General features: G+C 36.6%; 1 protein-coding gene across 4 annotated transcripts in view; it reads left to right on the top strand.

Moving 5' to 3' along the window:
- The window catches only part of ARID4B (AT-rich interaction domain 4B), an 88,220-nt gene that overhangs the window by 45,614 nt on the left and 21,812 nt on the right, over positions 1-20,794 (top strand). For all 4 annotated transcript variants that reach the window (XM_033512665.1, XM_033512662.1, XM_015621614.3 and 1 more), the window contains exons 9-16: positions 3,065-3,144; positions 4,446-4,519; positions 5,340-5,485; positions 9,823-9,895; positions 10,917-11,011; positions 12,122-12,219; positions 12,423-12,690; positions 13,741-13,913. In XM_033512665.1, coding sequence (XP_033368556.1) covers positions 3,065-3,144; positions 4,446-4,519; positions 5,340-5,485; positions 9,823-9,895; positions 10,917-11,011; positions 12,122-12,219; positions 12,423-12,690; positions 13,741-13,913 — 1,007 coding nt within the window. The remainder of the gene's footprint in view (positions 1-3,064; positions 3,145-4,445; positions 4,520-5,339; positions 5,486-9,822; positions 9,896-10,916; positions 11,012-12,121; positions 12,220-12,422; positions 12,691-13,740; positions 13,914-20,794) is intronic.

Below are 20,794 nucleotides of genomic sequence, written 5' to 3'. Positions count from 1 at the left end.
TGATTGATATATTTGGAAATTAATATCTTTCTGTATGTGGTGCCTTCTAGTGCCATGCTTTTAAATTTTTACTTTATTTTTAATTGTAATATTTGATTAATTCCTGGCAATGAAAGCTTAACACATTTATGTAATTTAGGGAAACTTGTGCTCTGCTTTTGAAATGATGCCATGCAGTAACATTTAACTCCTCTTAGTATGTGCAATAGCTCTCAATTGCAGCTTTCTGCCTGTCACCTGCTGTGTCTTGTAATGCAGTCCAGCAGCTTTCCAGTAGGAATTCTTTTGGGGAAGTTTGTGGAAGAGGAGGAGTCACTGAAGTGTTTTTTGCAAGGGGGAGGGCAGAATGTACAGCAAGGAGATACCATGTTTACAGCAGATAGCTTTAAGAGAAGTTTTCAGTGATAAACAAGAATAATTGAGATGTTTGCTGAAAGCTGTCATCAAGATGATGCAGTATCATCTGCCTCACAATTCACTCAGAGAAGCAGTCAGTGGAACTGGCTTGAGCAGTTTTGTGTCCCACTGCTAGATTTGCTTTTCTGGTCATGCCCATGACAGATACCAGTTTCCATGGCAGGCTCTCTGAGAGGGCATTGCTTGTGACTTGTGTAGTGCTGCTCAGGACAGCTGTGTGTCATACCTTAAAGAGGAGCTGAATTGTTGCTTCTACTCCAAAGATGTACTAAAAATACACAATTATTTATTTGGCTTTCCTTTGAAGATTGGAATAGCTTCTTCTTCATGGAAAACTTCCTGCAACAAATGAAAAGCAGTAGGGGGATAAAGTTTTAGGGTGAAGCTTGTTAACTCTGAAATAGCTTATCCTAGATTAACTCTTAATTTAGTAATCAGGTTTATAGCTCTGCAAACAAACATCATGCTGCATTTAACCAGAACAGCTGAGCCAAAGGACAGATTTATACCTCAAATAGCTGCGTTTTTTGGTTTGGCTTGGTTTTTATTGTTGTAATCCCCTCCCCAGTAGCTATTCCTCTTGTATTTTTTACTGTGTAAGCAGGTTACCTCTACTGTATCAACAAAGTAATCTTATCTTATTACTGATAAATTTTGCATTAACTTTATATTATGGTAATTACATGAATAATGTAATGAAAATTCAGGTTTAATGTGCTGAAGAATGTGCATCTCAGCATTATTTCTTATTAATGATACTATATACAGATACTTTGTATATAAGCACAGAGGACATTTTGCAAGTTTTATTATGTGAAAACAAGTTCAGGGATTAGTCTAAACCTTTACAGCAAGTAACAATTAAGATTAGTAGTGGAAACACTTTGCATATCAGGCCTATAACCAGATAGATTATCTCTTGAAATGTAGAAGTCTCAATTTGGTAAAAATTATTCTGAGGACTCAGTGATTGACTGCATTGTTTTAATCCTGCACACATGTTTGTGTTGGTGGGGGTTTTGTTTGTTTGTTTGCTTGTTTTTGTTAGTTCTGTGGGGAAGGTGTGAGTGCAGCAACTAACTGGAATTGTAAAAGGGTCTGAGAGCTGCTCCTTATGTCAAGGAGTGTGATTTAGTAAGTCTTACAGCATTGCTTAGTTTTATGTGTGCTTAAAGGCTTTCAAAAGGTGCAGTGAGGAAATCATCCTGCAGCATTTTCAGAAAATTGAGTTTACAGAGGATCATCTCTTTCATCCTCCTATGACTCCAGTGGAGTTTGTTTTGCAAGGAAATTGAGAAAACTTGATTCAGGCAACATTGAGGTGATGCTGCTTGATGTAAAGGCACTAGATGAGGTTATAGTAAGCTGTTTTCTAACCTCTGAATAGATTTCTGACTGCTAAAATCTTGATGCTTCTAGAAAACCAGTAGCTAAAGCCTGAAGAGCCTTTCTCCATCTTTAAAGAGCTAGGAGTTTGCACTTGTCAGTTTAAAATAGAGGATGAAAATCATCATCTTTTACCCTGACACTGTAAACTATATCTCAAGCTTAATTTCAGTTAGAATGTTGTAGTTTTCTAAAGTAATTTTTTTGCAGACCATAGAATGCATTGAATTTTGAAACTTCTGTTAAATTTTATTTGTCTTGAGGAGCATATTCTGCCTATACTTTGTGATATGTAAATCTATTTCCAAATCACTTGGAGCTTTTGACTTTAGCTCCTGAAATGCTGCATAGGCAGTGACGTATGTAAGCAGGAAAAAAACCCAACTTCTGCCACTGACTACCTTTGTATTTGGTGGAAAATTTAGGAGCAAAAGGGAAAAGTTGGTCTAACAGAAAAGAGGTATTTACCTGGGCTGACTTAGGGCTACAGTCATTTGCTGCTCCTTGAGGTTTTGTAGCAGCCAGAATTTTCCTAGCTTTCAAGGAACTATGCACATTATGAGACATCAGATGAGCGATGGAGGGGGGTTGTTTTTCTGTTTTATATCTCTGGCTAGTTATTTTTTTTTTTTTTAATTAAATTCTTGAAGCTTTTTGATTCGTGACTTGTACACTGGTTTAACAAAACTTAAATAGCTTTTAAAATTGCAACGAATAATTAATATGTTGTCTTAGGGCTAGACTTGATTTGTCTACTTCTTGAGTTAAAGAACCTATCATAATACTTGTACTTGAGGTGCTCTTCTCTCCTAAATTACTTCTAAGTCTTCCCTCATAAAATTGCTTTTCATAAATCCTGTTAGTTTTTGGTTTTGATGCTGTGTGTAATCACATCCTTGCCATTTCCAGAAATTTTCAAAAGAAGTCTCTAAGTTAGGTGGCAGCACTTGGTGAAATTTCTGTCCTTTTAGGATGAGGAGTAGAATGAGCTGTAGAGGCATGACAAATTGACCTTTTGTCAGAATGTTCTTATGTTTCTGGTAGCAGCCATTAGTTTCCCTCCAGGAGCAAGCATGACCTTAGGCATTCAGTAATTTCAGGAGGTCATGACTCCTGTGTTTTGAGGGATCTCACTTGCTATCATTACAGGATTGCCAATGAGAAATGAGCACAAAAGCTTTTAGAGAAACACTGGTATTTACTATGACTTTCTTGTTTTAGCTTTTTCTCTCTAAACTTTGCAATTGTAATACCTTTGCAGGTGGTTTGTCCAGACTGTAGCGATGATATTGCGGTGAAAAAAGACAATATTCTTGTTCGCTCTTTCAAGGATGGCAAATTGTGAGTAGGAATATAGAGTTTGATAATTGGACAAAATGTATACCTAAAGTGAAATGTAGCATGAGATGTGTTGGGTAAAGTATTAATATATCATAAAGCTCAGTAAGTTCCTGACAAGATTTTTCTAATGTTTAAAAAAAACGTTAACAGCCTACATAGTGATGAAATTAGTCTTGAACTTTATCATTATTAGTAATGGGATGCATAAATCTATCTGTCTTAGTTTCATTGTTAAAAATGTGGCAAACACAGCAGCATTACGTGACTTCAAGAATGGCCTGAAACTCTTTCCTGCTGTGGCTGGAATAGAGCAGTGCTTTTCAGGGAAGTGGCTGTAAGCTTATCCAGCTACAGAAGGGTCGGTGGGGATGTGTGCATGCCTGCACGTACACCACACGCGCACACACACACAGAAATCCTCTTTCTTGTTTGAAGGTAGTAAGGCATATGTTTATCTCAATCTGGATTTGAAACTGCATCTTACCATGCTCCTTAAAGAGTAGTGCTACTCAAAGTGGGAAAAAGGATAGAGAAACATTGAAACCAGACTGTCTGGTATTTGCAACAAAATAAAGAACTTTGTGTTCTTAAACTCACAACAGTAGAATTATTTTTCTAGGTTTTAGTTTTTATTTCAAAAGTTTCAGCTATTTATTGTGCTTAGTTCAGTTTAACATATTGTTTTGCAGGAAGCATATTCAAGTATTAACAGTTTGTTATGGTTTAATTACTTACTAAGTCTAGGGTATGGCTTTACATATGATAGTTTTTCAGGCATCAGCGCACATCACCCAAGGAATACACATAAGATGTGTGCACACAAGCACATACCTACACCCCAAGCCTCCAGAGCTGCAATTTTTTGCTTCCTTGTTTATCGACCAAGTCAGAAAGTACTTTGCTCTTTGAATTTGGAAGTCTTTAATTTCATATTGACAATTTACACTAATACTCATTTATGTTTTAAGCAAGGTACAGTTCTTAACTAATGTTAAGTTAATGTGAGGGTTTAAAGTAATACATATATGGGAGATTCCAGAAACTACATGTTTGTGGAAATAACATGCTTTCTATAATACACAATGAATGCATATAGTTTAATTAATTTAATGTAAAAGTTTTGGTTTTAATCTACTGATTAATACTGTACCAGACTAACACTGTAGAATTATGAAGATATACTTCATGTGCTTCTTATGTATATTTAGTAAGTGTATTATAATCTTAGTGGTAGCTTTGTATTGTATAGTTAGTTCACCTTTAAAATATTTTAATTTTTTAACACTTTCTAAATTATCCAGCGTTTCTGTGCCAAGAAAAGATGTCCGGGAAATCAATGAAACTTCACCAAAGCCTGACGCTTTGTTAAAACAAGGTAAAAATAACTTTCTGTGAGAAACACTTGTATGTATTTGCTTAGTTACATGAATTTGACTAAATCTATGGCAGATTGATTCATGTCTTAAAGATCCTAAAATATAGGCTCTTTTGTTACAGAATAATATATTGAAGGAGAATACTTAGGGAAAGTTAGAGGAACTTTTTTTAAAAAAAAATAAAACCTAAGTAAACAAAACCCCCAAAAACAGCAGCTCACTTGCTCTGCACTGACTTTAAGTGTAGACATGCCAAACATGCACACATTGGTTATATAGATTTTTCATTTTGCTTTAGAACGTTATAGAAATATTCTCACAGTAGAGCCCCTAATAGTTCTAAGTAAGTTGCCTTAATGAACTTTGAAAATCTGGAACTGTGGGTGCATTTGAAAGGTTAAGCTTGTGTGATGAAACTCTGAGAATTAGCTGGTGACTGTTTCTTCCTCCTTGCCCTCCCTATTTGATATATAGAAACTGCAGTGTAAACCTGTTGGATAGGGGTTTCTTCAGTTAAATTTTCATTTATGCCCTATGCAGAAGATCCTACTGTAGACAGTAACATGGTAAAAATACTAGTAATAGCTCTGAGTGCCTTGATGTGCAGAGAACACTAGGCCAGTTTGACTGGATAAGACAAATAAGGATGGACAAAATGGAGTGGTTGTTGAGGTTCTTTGAATTGGGAATGGAATTCTTAGTTAGCAGTCTTTCCGTCTTCTCCTCTTCCCCATCACCCCTGATCACTGTTTTTTTAATTGAAATATTTGTGCAAACTGATACTTCCTGCAGTGCTAACAAAGGCTGGTTCTTTTACAGCTTTTGACCAAGCACTTGAATTCTGTAAAAACAGAACTGTTCCTAGTAACTGGAAAACAGAATTGAAAGAAGACAGCTCCAGCAGTGAAGCTGAAGAAGAGGAAGAGGATGAAAAAGAAAAAGAGGATAACAGCAGTGAGGAAGAGGCAAGTGAAATTAGTAAAGGGCATAGATGCACAGCTGATAAAAACTAGCAGGAATGTATATATTTAAGTAGGCCTTTTTAAAATTAGGGAACATGGAACGTGTTAACAAAGACAATGCTGTTAACATAGGCATTATTGAGTAACTTGCTCTTTCCCTGGTCTGCTGAAGTATTGCTTCATCACAAGCTGTTTCTCTGGCCACTCTGTGTAAAGAAGCAGAAGAAATTTCAATCGAGGTGTTAGCCCATGCACTCCACTTCCACCTCTCTTCTCTTTTTTGTTCTGCAGTTATGGAGTTCCCACCTCATGCTTGGTTTTCTAATTACCTGTTCTTTACTCCCAGCCTCCTAGCCCAAAAAAAAGTGAAGATGAGAAAAGAAGAAAATTAGTGGAAAGAACTTTATTTCACAGCTGGCTGAGAGGCTGAAAGAGAGGCTTTTGAAGCTTTTACTTCTCTGTACCTTCTTTTAGCACTCTAAATTTGTATCTGCTGTAATAAACTTTTCTCTCAAAAACTTCTTCTGTTGCTAGGGTTTGAAAGTTTTCTTAATTTTTAAGCAAGTGCCAGTAGTGCAGCAGACTTAATTTCATGTTAGTCAGAGAATTGTAAATAAGAAACTGAACTGGTTTGGGTCTTAAATGGTTGTGCCAGGGTCTTTCTCTCAGTGCATCCTCCCTGGATGTTGTGGCTCTGGCATACCATAAGATAGTGTTTCATCTTTCAGTCATTCATTCCTTGAAAACGTGTTGGGAGACTGTAAAAGTACGAAGTTATGACTTTGCCACCTCTCCATGCTTATAATATCTTTCTTCCTTGTCTCTAAGCTCTCAGAAGATTATCCAGCTCTGATTAAAAGTTTTCAAGGGGCATCTTTTAGGATGATACTCTGTTTAGGATTTTGAGAAGCAAGGAACTGAGCATTCTTGGGCTCAGTATAATTTCTGAACTTTCTCAGCAGGTTCACATCCAGCCATGAACATGATACATGTAGATAGGTTTGTGTCTATGCAGAAAGATACATCATCTTTATATAGTGGTCATTCCCACACTATTTTTAGGTGAAAAATACAGAGCCTTTAGCTACAGCGTTTGTGAACATTTGACCTTGTACTCTTTCAGCACCTCTTGAGCTCCCTTTAGCTGCATGTGACATTGTTTGAGCTAATCTTTTCATGTGTTAGACATAAAGATTTCATGTCAGACAAATATTTTGAAATTTACTGTATCATCTTCTTCAGTAAACCGTGATTTCAGTCACTTGTAAGAAGTTTCAAAAACAGAAGCAAAATTTATTTTTTTTCACTTACTTTTTTTCTTCTTCTCTCTCCTTGGTGTTCAGTGACACATGTCTTCTCTCCACCCATATTTGAGCAGTTTCTGCAGCTTCTTTTCTTTGTGTCTGTTATTTTGTGCTTATAACCTCTGGTTATCAAGCAGCATCTCTTCCCAAACAGGAACCTGCTCTTGGGACTTTATCCACCTGCAGGTTGTTCTACTGCTTCCCAAGACATGAAAAGTTCTCACTGGTGGCCCTTAGGCCATCCATGTGGTCCTACTACAAATAAACCAGAACAAAACAAAGCAGAAAACTTAAGCTCTTAAAGATGTCACTACAGGCTTCAAAAATAGATACTTCTATCCTACATATTTGTTTACATCCCATCCTGTAGATACGTAAATGCTCTTTTATATCTCATATCTCTATACCTGCTTCCATAATATATAAATAGGAGTTGGCATGCAAATCCTCTGTACTTGTCTTCTAAGAAGAGTAGTTGCTGCCTTGTTTGTTTTTTTCCTCTGATGGAAGAGACTGGAAAATGGCCTTCCTTTACAAAATCTGACGTAGGTAGGTAAAAGAGTTGTCAAAGACCCTCTCTTCCAGTGCTGTGCTGTAGTACTGTGTAAATTTGTGTTGCAAAAAACACGCTGTTGTTTTCCTGGATTTTATTATCCTATGTAGAAGCCACTTTATTTTAACTTGTAGCATAGACAGATACATTTGAGCTCCTAGAGTGACCAGCTAGTGTTCTGGTTGTCTAACTTGAAAATAAGCAAATATGACAGTGTGACATGCCTGCTGCAAACCATTATCTAGTAAGCCTTGTTGTCTAACCAGATTAAGAGATTATTAACAGATACTATTAGTATAGTGTAATACATACTGGCTCTGTAGAAGTTCTGAGAAAGTGTAAACACTTTTCAGAGGCATGCAGGATCCTAAGGTTTCCATGTTAGCACACTTTCTTAGAAAGTTACTTTGTTCTCTACTGGAAAAATGAATAAGGAGTGTTCATTCACTTGCCATTCTGGCACCTCTGTGAATTATCATATTAGGGATGTAGGAGTACCCTTCAGGCATTGGACTGTATAGTAGGAAAGGAGAGTTTCATTCAGCCTCTTCATCACCTTTACCTTATCTCCCCCTGTATTTAAAAAGAGTACATTCCTTCTTCAAAATTTCATTTGGTTTCCTGAAGGTTTTGTTCAGTGACATCTGTCACCCCTCCCCCAAATGCTCTGTGAGACTAATGTCTATAGCATGTTTTTCTTGTTGCTGAGGAACATGAGAAACCCAAGTAGCTGCTCATGATCTGGTAAAAGTCCTTTCCAAGTACCTGCTATGAGAGATTAAAAAATAAAATAATAATAATAAAAAAAAAATTACCCTGTTTTGGAGTTTAATTCCTCCCAAATAATTTGTTCTCCATGGCTTGTGCAATATGAGTGTTCTTAACTAGGCTTTTATCTGTACTACACCCAGGGCTGCAGCATCACCTTGTACCTGTCAGAGAGGAATTGGGCTAGATGTGCCGGTTTCTGGTGCCCCTGCCCTGTGAAAATGATCTCTAATATACTGGTTGCAGCAGTTCTCTACCGAGCCTATCCTTGCCCGTCAAAGCTGCCTGCTCTGAGCTCTGCTGGTACACTGCCTGTCAAATGCCCATCATATAATGCCCCTTGCAGAGACTTTTCTCTGGCATTGCCTTTGCAAGATTGGAGTATTTTCATTGCATTTCTGTTATTAATTATACCTGAAGGGCAACTGTTCCAGCATATTGTGAATAGTAGTTCTTAATTCTTTTGCCTGCTTACTCTGATGTCATCCAAGTGCATTTAATGGGTAAGAGAAGTATGGAATAAGAAAAATCTCCAGTCCTTGATAATAGTTACAGCCTTTCCTGACCTTATTTTCAGCCATCCATCTCTTTATAAAATAGATTCAGATGTTGGTGGGTTTGGGGTTTGTTTTCGTTTGTGTTTGTTTTTCACAGTTCTGTTTAGTAATGATATTCTGTTTCTGTTGTTTTCTCAACTGTCTTAGCATGACTTTAAAGACAGTATTTTTTTTCCCCTTGCTTCAGGGTAGGTGAAGCTTTTTATTTAGTACAAGGAGACAGTTGAAGAGTGGAAATGATGAACATGGAATGCAAATACACTAAAGAAAAATAATGTCATTTAGATTATTGAATAACTAGTTAATTCTGGAAACTCTACAGGTATATTAAAAACTAATCAGCTCATATTTGCTGTATTGTTTTGCAGTAGCTCAGTCATCAGAATTTCTTCAGAATTTGATACATTAATATCTTATTGCTACTAGCTGTGGCAAGCCCCATTTCCGAAGGAAATTATGAGGTGTTATAAAGTAAGCCATAGTGCTTTGTTATGAAACTCCAGTGTATATTAATCTAAGTAAATCTAATACAAAGGTTTATTAGTGCAATGAACTGAACTTGCAAAATATCCATTGTTATTTCAGTTCTGGGATTGATCCTGCTCAGCACGTGCTCAGCTGGTACCCCATGGCAGTTCGCATGCAGTGCCATTGGCTGCGGTTTGCCAGTGCAGTGGATTAGAACTCCTAAGAAAGTGAAAGCACCATTTGCTCTTTGACTTCATCTCTGAAAGTGACGTAGTCTATCCAGGAACCAAGGAGTCACTTAACTGCAGTAGAAATAGAGCTGAGATTTCAGATATAATCTCTTGGTCATTAATAGTGCTGTCTCCCAGACTTTCTGCATAAATGGACGAAATTGAGAATACATCTTGATCTATGGTATTACTTACGATACTGCAGTGATCAGTAAAAAATCCAATTTCGATGTATGTTTACAGTCAATGTTTTATATATTTTGAAACACTGTAGTTTATAAAACTTGGCTTCATGTGGCATAGCACTGAGAGCATGTATTGCTCTGTGCTGCATCCTGTTGCTGACTACAGTAAAACAAACTTAAACATTTAAACCTAAATTATCACTGCCTTATGTTTCATAATGAAGGACTGCAACTCAAAATGGTGACAGTTTTCCTGCTTGCATTGCTTTAAACAGGAGGAAATAGAGCCGTTTCCTGAAGAACGAGAGAACTTTCTTCAGCAATTGTACAAGTTCATGGAAGACAGAGGTAAGCATTTTAATTACCAGTGCTGTGAAAAATTGAGTCTGTAAATTAGTAGTGCTTTGCAGTACAGTTTTGGAAACAGGGAAACTGTACTCATGCCTTCTGACGTCCCTAGTGTTTGGAAGATGAGTCTGTCACTTGACTCATCTCCTAAAATGCGGTCCCATATTTCTCCTTTCAGAATTAAATGGATGTATAAAAATTATTGTGTTTTGCATATATTGTACTGTATTTGCAATAGTACTTACAGTGTATAAAATCAAACATTTAATACTCTCAATCATAAGAAACTTTATTCTCAGTTTAATAATTTTCAAATACCAACACACCTTTTGGGTCATGGAAAAATGCATTTACTGATTTTCTTTTGTGAATCCTGATCACTTAAGTGCATGAATGTTATCCGTAGATTGAGATGTTTTTAAAGCCAGTACTATTCATTACGTTAAATCTTTACCAGGTTTTGATATACTGCAAAAAAAGTGCAGTGACTGTAGAAGCAGGAGTGAGGGTATCTGTATTTAAATTACTATTATAACTGGTTAAATTAGTAATATGCCATATGTAATGAGTTAAACTGTTCACAAAAGAGATGACAGTGTGATAGCTACTGCTTAGTACAGTAGCACTGGAAGTTTTTGCTCTTGAAGCATTGTGGGATTGCTCCTGGTAAGGGTTGGGTTGGGTTGTTTTTAGTATCAGTGAAAGGACTATTGTATTTTTAGATGTAATTGTTTCAGTGGGTGAAATGAAACTATGTATACTGTAGTCAGCAAGAAAATTTACATCATTTCTGCATGTTCAGTAACGTATGGAAGAATGCATATATATGCATTAAATAACATAACCCATTTTCCCTCTAGTTCAGTAAGACTCAAAAGTTTTAGTTTCATGAAAAGAAAGTACCAGATGCAGGAGGTGGAGTTTAAAATACTGTATTTAATAATAGTGCATATGGTGTGAATTTCATGTTATTCTGAAAAAAAGACTTCAAAACACCCTAACAACTGTCTTTGTTATCCAGGGACTCCTATTAACAAACGACCTGTATTAGGATATAGAAATTTGAATCTCTTCAAGTTATTCAGACTTGTACACAAGCTTGGAGGATTTGATAATGTGAGTATTAGTATGATGAGTACTCCAGAGCCATAAAACCTGAGGATGCTGTTCATTATTGTGAAATAATTTATTTCTCTGTAAAGTACTGAAAAATAACACAGGACCTTTAGATTGTATGAAAGTTTTCTACTATGACAGTGTAAGACACCTTGTAGCTATAAAAACCATGCTTTAACACAAACCCAAATTAGTTAAATGCTAAATGACACATCCACTCCGCATGCTTAATTATTGTTGCATAAAATCAGCCAGCATGTGTGTTTTTGTAATACTTCAAGAAACATTTGTCTGATGAAGTTGTTACCTCCAAGTGAAAGGAGCCACTGCTCAGTAAAATCTCAAAGACAACTAGTTTAGGGGCCTGATGTGAGGCCCTTAATTTCTGTTTATTCTGGGCAGTGTAAAGAAGAATTTGCTGACTGGGATTAGTGAGACTGGTCTTGGGAGGAGTAATTGAAACGTATTGAATTCATGGCCAAGCAGATTTTGTTCATGCTTTGAACTCCTTCCCATAAATGTAGCCTGTCAGCTGAGGAGGTCTGTTTGAGCAGTGACACCTTTCTGATAGACAGGATGTGATACTTGGGTATTGCAGTACACCTGCTTTACCTTCACACATGTTTAGAAATGGGCACATCACAACACTTTGTCACCGAAGGGCACACTAAGGACGTAATGAAAGACTGGTAGGCACTATGTCTGGTACAGTACTACCAGGGATGAGTGTTGTTAATGCTTTGACTTATTTTTTTCTTTCCAATTTAATTAAAATTCTAGCTCTGATAGTTCAGAATTACTTTAACTATAAAATAAAAATGATGTACTGATTTTTTCTGATAGTTATATTTTCTTTCCTCTGTTTTATTGCCACCTGGAGAGGAAAGCCTGCTGTGGCTTGTTGCATTGCAGGAATGCTAAATTGCTTAAAGTAATTGCATTAGACTACAGTTTGCATTACAGTGAAATACTGTGTGTGTGATAAATAGTAATTTTATAGATCAGAGGAAATTACTTACATTTATTTTCTGCAGCTGTAAACTTTGTCAATTTTGGAGTTTTTTTGTCAGTGAATTAATTCATAAACAATGATTTCATTGTCTTTAACAGATTGAAAGTGGAGCGGTGTGGAAGCAAGTTTATCAAGATCTTGGAATCCCTGTATTAAATTCAGCTGCAGGATATAATGTTAAATGTGCATACAGAAAGTAAGTAATAAAACCATGAAGTTTATGCTAAAACTACAGTGAACTGAAGTGATCCTGTGCTAGGAGTAATATATAAAAATCCGTAACTCTTTGGTTGTAATACATTTTTTAAGCCTTTAAACCTGCTGCCCATGTTTAACATCTCTAGGTTGGATTTTCCTTCTTGAATCAAACTTGCTTATCACAAACAATTCTTTTTTTAGATATCTCTATGGTTTTGAAGAGTATTGTACATCAGCTAACATTGAATTTCAAATGGCATTGCCAGAGAAAGTGACGAACAAGCCTTGTAAAGACTGTGAAAAAGAAAAAGAATTGAAGATTCGTGAAGAACCAGAGCAGGATGCAAAAGAGATAAAAGTGGACAAGGACGAGCGCAAGCAGGACGAAGTAGCAGTAGTACAACAAGAAGAAAAAAAGTCAGCTGAGAATGATAATGAAAGTAAAGAAAATGATAAGCCCTCTGTTCTGGTAATATATTTTAAAGTTCATCTTATATCTTATTAAAGTCAGCTTATAAAGTCAGTTGGTGTGTTAATAATTGTGAATTAATATAAAGATTGAAATTTCTGTTGGATTTAAAATAAGACAAAAGCTCGCTCTAAACCTAATTCAGGAAATTCAGGAAAAGACATTTCAGCTATATTTACCCTAGGTGCCTGTTTTAGGAGGTTGTGATGTCAAAATGCCTGACTTTTTAGAAAACAGCTCCATCATTCCACTTGGTTGAGGGCCTCTTGGGTGAAATGGAGACTAATTAGTGTCCAGCTTTAGCCCTATCTGGGTAATGCATGCTCACAGCTCACTATATTGCTGATATAACTATATGCTGATATTTTCATTTAGCTATGCTTGTAAGCCCTCATAAATTCTGCAGTTACTTCTGTGTTCCAGTGTAGTCAGTGAAGCTCTACAAAGACCTGGGCCATATTATGTACACATGGTCCAATGTAGTTTAGAGACCACGGTGGTGGTCCAGAGAGACAAATGTTTATGGCTTTTCAAAACCCGCTGTTGACTCAATGGCTTTAGCAAAGGAATTTCTGGGCCATAAACTGATGTGCTGCAGTGTACAGGCCTCAGTGTTTGCTGTGGAAGCAGTGTGGCTCCTCAAGTAGTGTGCAACACAGCTGTAATACTTCTGCATATAAGTGTCAGGCAGCTCTGGTCTGTGTGCTGGTATTCTCTGGGAGGAATGGCAGACAGGCTAGTGCTGGTATTCCTGCATCCCAAGTGGAAACATGCTTTGTGAAATGTTTGTCTTGGGGATTGCTTTGCAGTCCAGGTCTAAGAGCTGCATGCCTGTATCATTGTGATAAAACAAACTAGGATACTGGCTGTACTTTAAACTGTTAGGTTTATCTTAAGATTTTCAAAAGGAAAAGCAGCAGAGGTGCTGTAATTTCAGGACAAGCCCCACACTGTAGCATTGCTTTGCTTTTACAACTTCAGTGTGTTTTGTCTGCCTTTTCTTAAATTCTTTGTTTTCACCTGAGTTAACTAAATGTTTTGTTATCCTAGGGAAACAAAAAAAATTTGCCAGATTCTGTGTTTACTCAACCTGATCAAGAAAAAGACTTAAATGTAATCAAAACTGAAGATGAAACCAAATTGGAAGATAAAGAGGAGGAGAAGATCAAAGAAATGGAAAATCCTACAGTAAATGCAGATGGTGAAGAAAAAGAAAAATCAGGGTAAGTTGTGCTGTTTCTAATCAGATGAGACATAGGTGCTTTTTAAATTTTACTCTTGTAATTTGAACTTCAAATCAGACATACTGTTGTTAATTGTCTTGTATCTTCCAGAGACCATTGTGTTTATAACTTCGTTGTGGTTAGGCCACTGAAGTTCATCTATCTATTTTTGATAAGGCAGCTTAAGTTTTACAGGTTCCAGGCCTGAATGTAAGCTGAGTGAGAACTGAATATACAAAGCATAGGTGACTATTTGATTTAATACAAAAATATTGCAGTCATTGCCAAGAGTGTTTTTACACTTGATTTTGGTACAAGTATATGGCAAACTTGTGGTTTCCCAGCTTTTGCTTTTGGACAGTGGTGTGTAACATGAGAAAAGGTGGAAGTACCTTGCATTGTTCAGTTAACAGCCTTGCTGTGGAATAGGCCTGGTACTGGCAGGAGTCTCTGGTGCAAATCTTCACACAGGTGGTTTAAAAGTAGGAGATGGAAATAATAGGGATGCTCAGGGCCATCTAATCAATGAGTGTGTGAGAATCACTTGGCTCATGGAATGGGTAGGTTTTCCTGTTTCAGTGCAGGAAAATCTCACAAGTGTTTTTCAGCAGCTACATAAAAATAATAGAACCAGAATATAATCCTCATTAATTCCCAGTGTATTAACAATTTGTATTCTTACACTTAAAACCCTCATACAATATGATTTCTAGTTTTAAGAACACAAAAATTCCCCTTAGAGGTCGGATAGATCTCTTTTAATACAGTATTTGTCTTCAATAAAACCTGGTAACAGATGCTTAAGGGAGAAGCTGTTACAGGAGAAAAAGCAGATAATGACACCTCCTTATACTTTCACAGCAATCTGTATATCAGGGATGTGTTGGGTTTTTTGGTAGTTATTACCATCTGTTGCCTGACTAGTAATTCCCTTGTTCATTCCATCAGTTTTGTTGTTTAGTAGATCAGTTGTCTTGATCTTCTGTCTAAATATCATTAGCTCTTCATGCTTTTTCTGGCCCATTAAAAGTTGTGGTCAGAATGTTATACTTTAGTATATTGACTTCTGATTCACTGGTAATACTTTTTTTATTTTATTTATCAAGGATTTTGATTTTTTTTAGTGGATTCTGGAATGATCCTTTTGTAAAATGTTTTTGTGCTCCTGAATGTTTTCAGTGAAATTTTGCTGGCAATTTCTGTAACTCAGAAATGCAGAAAACAGAAAAACCAAGTTTACCTGGAACTCAGCTAAAGAGCCTTTTCTTTATAGATGTGATTTTATTTGTATCATGTGTAAACTTTTCTTTGTTAAAATACTAATTGCTGGACTTTGTTGCATTTGCTATTTTTAACATGAACTAGGTGAGTTGTACTTTAACAGCTTTGCAAGATTTTCAGAATTATTAAAGACCGATTTTACAATGCTGCTTTTAAAATACAGAACAAAATAGAAGGAAGACTTTGCAATGCTTAGAGAATAGCAGTTTTTAAAGTTCCCAAAATTGTGTATTTATACCTGTGTATGTTGGTGATGCTACTTTATTTATATACCTGAAAAGTATGGTGGCTTCATGCTTACAATGCTGCAGTAGTAAATGGTACATGAGAAGTTAGAAGCTGCATTGGCTTCTTAGTAATCCTTTATTTTTATTTTTTTGAGCCTGGGGTGTTTAAATCCTAATTCATGTTACTTTGCATTATTTATGACATCAGAAAAATTTTACAACTGTTCCTAGTTTTTTATTTATGTAAACAATGAAAATCTGTATTTCCTTTTTAAGTTTTCCCAATTCACCTGATAGCAGCTGAGTGAATTCTTTTCCCTCTGCTTCTCCTTACTCAACCCAGTGGAAAACTCTTCCAACTAGTATTTTGCTGTTATGACTCATGGGAGATTGTAATGAGTTGCTTAGAATAGAAAGCATAACTCTAAAAAGAGGTGTAGGCGGTGATGTGGTCATTGCTGGGAGCTATGCTGTCTGAAGGAATAATTTAAATTACAAAAATGGAACACTTAAAGCAGTTAATTGTGAGTATTTATAAGCAGTGTTACCGTAGTAGCACTGTTAGCATGATCAGCTTTCCTTTCTACCCTCTCAGATTGACAAGGAGTACCAAATGCACTTGTATCAGCTTTAAAGAGGTTTTAAAAGTGTCACTGTCATCTTAAATGCTAAACGATGTTTTTAGCATTTATTTCATAAAGGCTTAAAGGAATTTCATGGCACATTGTATTAGATGTTGTACTTCCTTATACCAAACTTCATGGATTAGAAATGGCAGAACTTATACAAAGGTGGAAATGCTGTGGTTGGAGTTCTTTGTTGAACTGAAATGTAAAATGAAATAGGCATATTTGAGGTAGAAAACTGATCACACATACCAATACCTCTGAATTGTAATCAAAATAGACCAGTGTGAAATTCAAACTGAAATTTTGTTATTTGGTCTATTTAAAATGTCTTCCTGGAACTTTTTAACATTATGGACTATTTGTCCTTCACAGTCCTAACAAAATAGCTGAAAAAATAAATACTATATTCGGCAAACTTGCAGAGTTTTCTGGGTTTTATATCTGTAGGACTTTGGACATCTTCATGTAGATTATTTGTCTATAGACATAAGGAAGCATGAAGATGGAAATACTTCTGGGTTTCTTCTTGCTGACTCTCTTGTGGGAGGACTGGATGTAACTCCCAGCTTTCAGATCTCAGGAAATGCTACTGGAAGACAGGGTTCCTTTTTTTCTACAGGCTTAATTTCTCTGTGCAATCCCATGTGTCTCTAACCTTTGAGATTGCTACCACTTGAATTGTATGGTCCCATCTACACAGATTTTAACAATATGATAAAGAGGAAGAAAGGCTCAGCTCTCTCTTCCTTTCTTCCCCAGAGTGCCAGTTTCTTGCCTGCTTGTGTATCTGTGAACACTGAGAGTGGAGATTCCAAAGATACCTTGACCTTTATTCTATACATGCTTTACTTGTTCACATTTTGCTTTGTTGTTTTGGTTTTGTTTTTTTCTGTGGCTAGTGGAGGATACCTGTGCTAGATAACAGGTTGTACAACTTGTGGTCATTAAAACAAGTTTTAAAAAAAGGACAGTGATGTGTTATGTTCCAAGTGTCTGTCCCAGAGGGACGTTTGCAAAACTGACTTTGTAAATCATCCTTTTTGATAAAATCAAAAAGAGTAGTTATACTTGGCCAATGAATCAACAAGCTCAAAATCCTTCTTCTTTAGAAGTTCCTGCAAACTTCATGTTGTGGAAGTCATGATATTCAACTGTAGTAGTGCATAGTTGGTGTGCTGTTTCCTTTGTAGCATGCAACCGTAACTGTTTTAATTTGTTGGAATGCTTGAGTCAAAAGTCAGCAAATTGACAACTGAGGTGTTTTTCTACACAGTGAACAGTGTAGACAATTGAATACGTTCCAAAGAGATTGAGGCCAGAAGCCTAGTGGAGTTTTTAGGAGGTGTGGATTTTTTAATACAGGCTAATAAAATTGAAGGTAAATCTTCAAAAATTTCGTAGTAGGTGCAGTTTGGAAAGTGAAGTGTAGGTTAATTGCTATATAGCCAATATTAGTAAGATTTTTTTCCCCAGATAGTTAATTCAACTCCAAGTTTCTGTGTTGGTTTTGGACTTTTTATTGAGAATTTTTGGGTTGGTTTTGTGTTTTATTTTTGTTTTAACACTTTGGTCTACGGCACCTGGGACAGATGACTGTCAAGAGCTTCATACTGAAATGAAAGGTTAAGTGCTGAGAATCTGGGTAATTTTGGCTTCTCAACAAAAATTGGCAGCAGACTTTTATATGTGTAGTATTTGGATGGTAGTATTCGGGTAGTATTTGAGGTGCCCAGGAAAAATTCTTTTAAGAATCCCAGTTGCAGTACGTAGACATTGCAAGAGGTTTTGTTCTTGTATTTTTCTTCTTGTGGCTGAGGTGCAGCCTTAACACCAGGAAGGGCTGCCATATCTGGTTCTTACCTTGTTCTTGCTCATTAGACTGTCATTTTCACAAGTCCTTCCTTGGCCTTAGGAAACTTCTTGAATTTACTTGTTTCTTGTTCTTGAAAACCGTCTAATTTTTTTATTTCCTCCGAGGAATGCATGAACAAATGTCTTTAAGGAATGCTTTAGAAACCTAAACACTTCTTGTTGTCTGATACTGATGGTTTAGGTCTTCACGGTGTGGTTTTCTGGCAAATGGTACTGTCATATTTTGACAATATCACAAAGTGAAAATGCTAAACATCTTTGGTTTAATTATGTTCAAGACTATCAACCATTCATTCACGTGCAAAGGGAAAAAAACATAATCTTAAAGCTGTTACATGCATCTTTCACGCAGTAATAACATTTCCCCTCCTGTAAGCAGTAGGGGGGAAGTAGGATTAATAAAAGCAGTAATTGAAAACTAAGTAACAATGGGCATTGTTTCATGTGAAGGATTTTACTAAGGTTTATTGCCCTTGTGGGGTAAGAGGATTACCTGCTGTGCCTGGGCTGCTGTTGAAACTTTTTGTACAAGAGTTACATTTTCTGATAATACCTATTAGGGATTTTCTGAAAGCAGTTTACAATGGATTTATATAATAGTCAGACGCTCCATTTCGCATATGGGAGAAAGACATTGTTAGAGGCAATGTTTTCTTCAGTTCCTTATCTGTTGAAATGACACTTCATTGTGGTGGTGAATCTGAATTGGTAGCAAGGAGGTTAGAATCTTTTGGAGTGTAGAGTATTTGATATAAAAGGCATATGTCTTAGCTTCTGAAGAGTTGAGAACTATATATTGAGATAAACTTGAATCAAACTGGAGAAAGCTACATGGAATTGATTAGCTTGGGAAAAAGGAGAAAAACGTGTCATGTTCAATGCTTGTGTAGTATAAATATATGCTCAGAATCTGAGATTCTCAGTGTGTGTGCAAAAGAAAAATGCTTATAAGGACCATACTTAGTAATTTTATTTATAGGAATATATTGAAATTCTCTTATTTGTGATGTGTGTTCTGTTTATGTATTTTAGCTATCTTTGTATGAGGAAAGAAGTTCTTGTGTAGTCATGTTTTCAGAAACAGTCTAATTGATTTTTTTTTTTCTTAGTATGGAGTACAGACTGATACATACATGTAATAATTGCTTTTGATACAGCAGTAAGCCACAAATGACACAATAATAAAGCACAGAGTGGTGGTGTAAATGTACTAGCTCTTTGTATTGAATGGAAGGGAGACATCTGATTTGGGAAAAGTGGTTCTGCCATCATATTTTACATAACAAACAGTCATTGTGCAGGTTGTTAATCCTGGTGGTCACCAAGGCTTACATGTGTGGGAGAGTCTTTAAACATTCATCAGATACTGGCTGCTTCCAAAGGGAATGTGACCCAGTGCTGTAAAAACAGGAAGGGCTGTACTCTTCAGTCAGACTTTGGAACCATCCTTTATCCTTTTGAGGCATGTTTCAACACGTGTGGCTGAGTGATGGGAAGCAATAACATGAGGTCCTCTCACCTGTCTGTGGCAGCAGAGGGAACACACTGATCACAGACTACGTGCTTGCATGATTGAAGTCTACTGTACTAGACTCACTGTGACTCAGATCAAGGCAGTGCCTTCCCCTTCCCTTTGGACAGGGGACCCTAACTGCATTTATTCCAACTTTCTGTGTGCAGACAGAAGTCCTTGGGGATTTTATTTTCAGATTTTCTTTGTAGCTTCAGATGTGCTGTGGTTTAACCCAGCTGGCAGTTGTGTACCATGCAACCAGTGGCTCACTTTCCTCCCACCCTGGAGAGCACTGTGCTACCAAGGAGAAACAAACTTTATCCCAGCCAAAACCAAGACAAGAGGGAAGACAAATACTGGTGATTTCTCGGGGAGGTGTTATTTTGTGGAATTAAAGGTGAGATTCCATTGTCATGGCATAAGTAAAGGTCTTAATGATCTCTCTGCCTTAAAACATGCGGTCACCTTAGTACATTTGTGATGGACAACATGAAGAGAGACTGAACGTCTTTCAGCTCTGTATTATGAGAAGTAGAGGTTAAATTATTCTCTAGGATGAGAAAAAGGAAAAAAAGAAGCAGGAAATCAAAATAGAAGCTAATTCCTAAACTTGAAGTGTCAATTATACTGAAGTTTATTTCTGCTAGTGACTCAATTAACTGTAATGACTTAATTGAGCCAATAATTGAAATAATCTTGCTTCCTCAAATTTTAGAATAACCCATGAAAAAATAATTTTGCATGTGCCAGCTCACCTGCTGTGTGTACCAGTTTGGTGCATCAGGGGACGTGTATTGGGGTAGGCCCAGGTTTGCTGCAAAACAGGAATCCTAGGAAGCAGATAGAATGTTCCAAATCACACTCTGTCTCATAGATTTCACCTGGGCTTTGTTACAGCTCATGTTTCATGCCAGAGAATGTGGGTTCAAAGAGACTTGCATGATGCTGCATTTTCTTGAGTGGTGTAAGAGCAGCAGTATTTGTTTCATTTATTAACTACATCTGGTTGTTAAGACACTTAATTATGGGTTTGTTGGTGTTAAGTCTTTATATTGACTGAGAATGACCTGTTGTGTGTGTGGGTTTAGCATTTTGAGGATTTTGCATTGCCCTTTGAAACTAATGGTAAGCAATGTTTGTATGGTCTTAACATTTTAATGGTTTTATTAATGAATAGTTTTGCATTGTAATTCAATAATTTCTTGCTTCTGAAGTTTATATTCCCAGTTCTTGTGAGATGGGGTGGGGATATTTTTTTTTAATTTGTGGTTGTAATTTGAAATGCTTTTGAGTCCTGATAAGCTTTCTGGTAATACTTTGGATTCTGGAACAGAGTTACACTTGTACTGTTGTCTCCTG

The sequence above is a fragment of the Parus major genome, chromosome 3 (assembly GCF_001522545.3).
Source record: "Parus major isolate Abel chromosome 3, Parus_major1.1, whole genome shotgun sequence".
Classification (NCBI taxonomy): domain Eukaryota; kingdom Metazoa; phylum Chordata; class Aves; order Passeriformes; family Paridae; genus Parus; species Parus major.
This window is presented reverse-complemented; position numbering and strand designations above follow the sequence as displayed.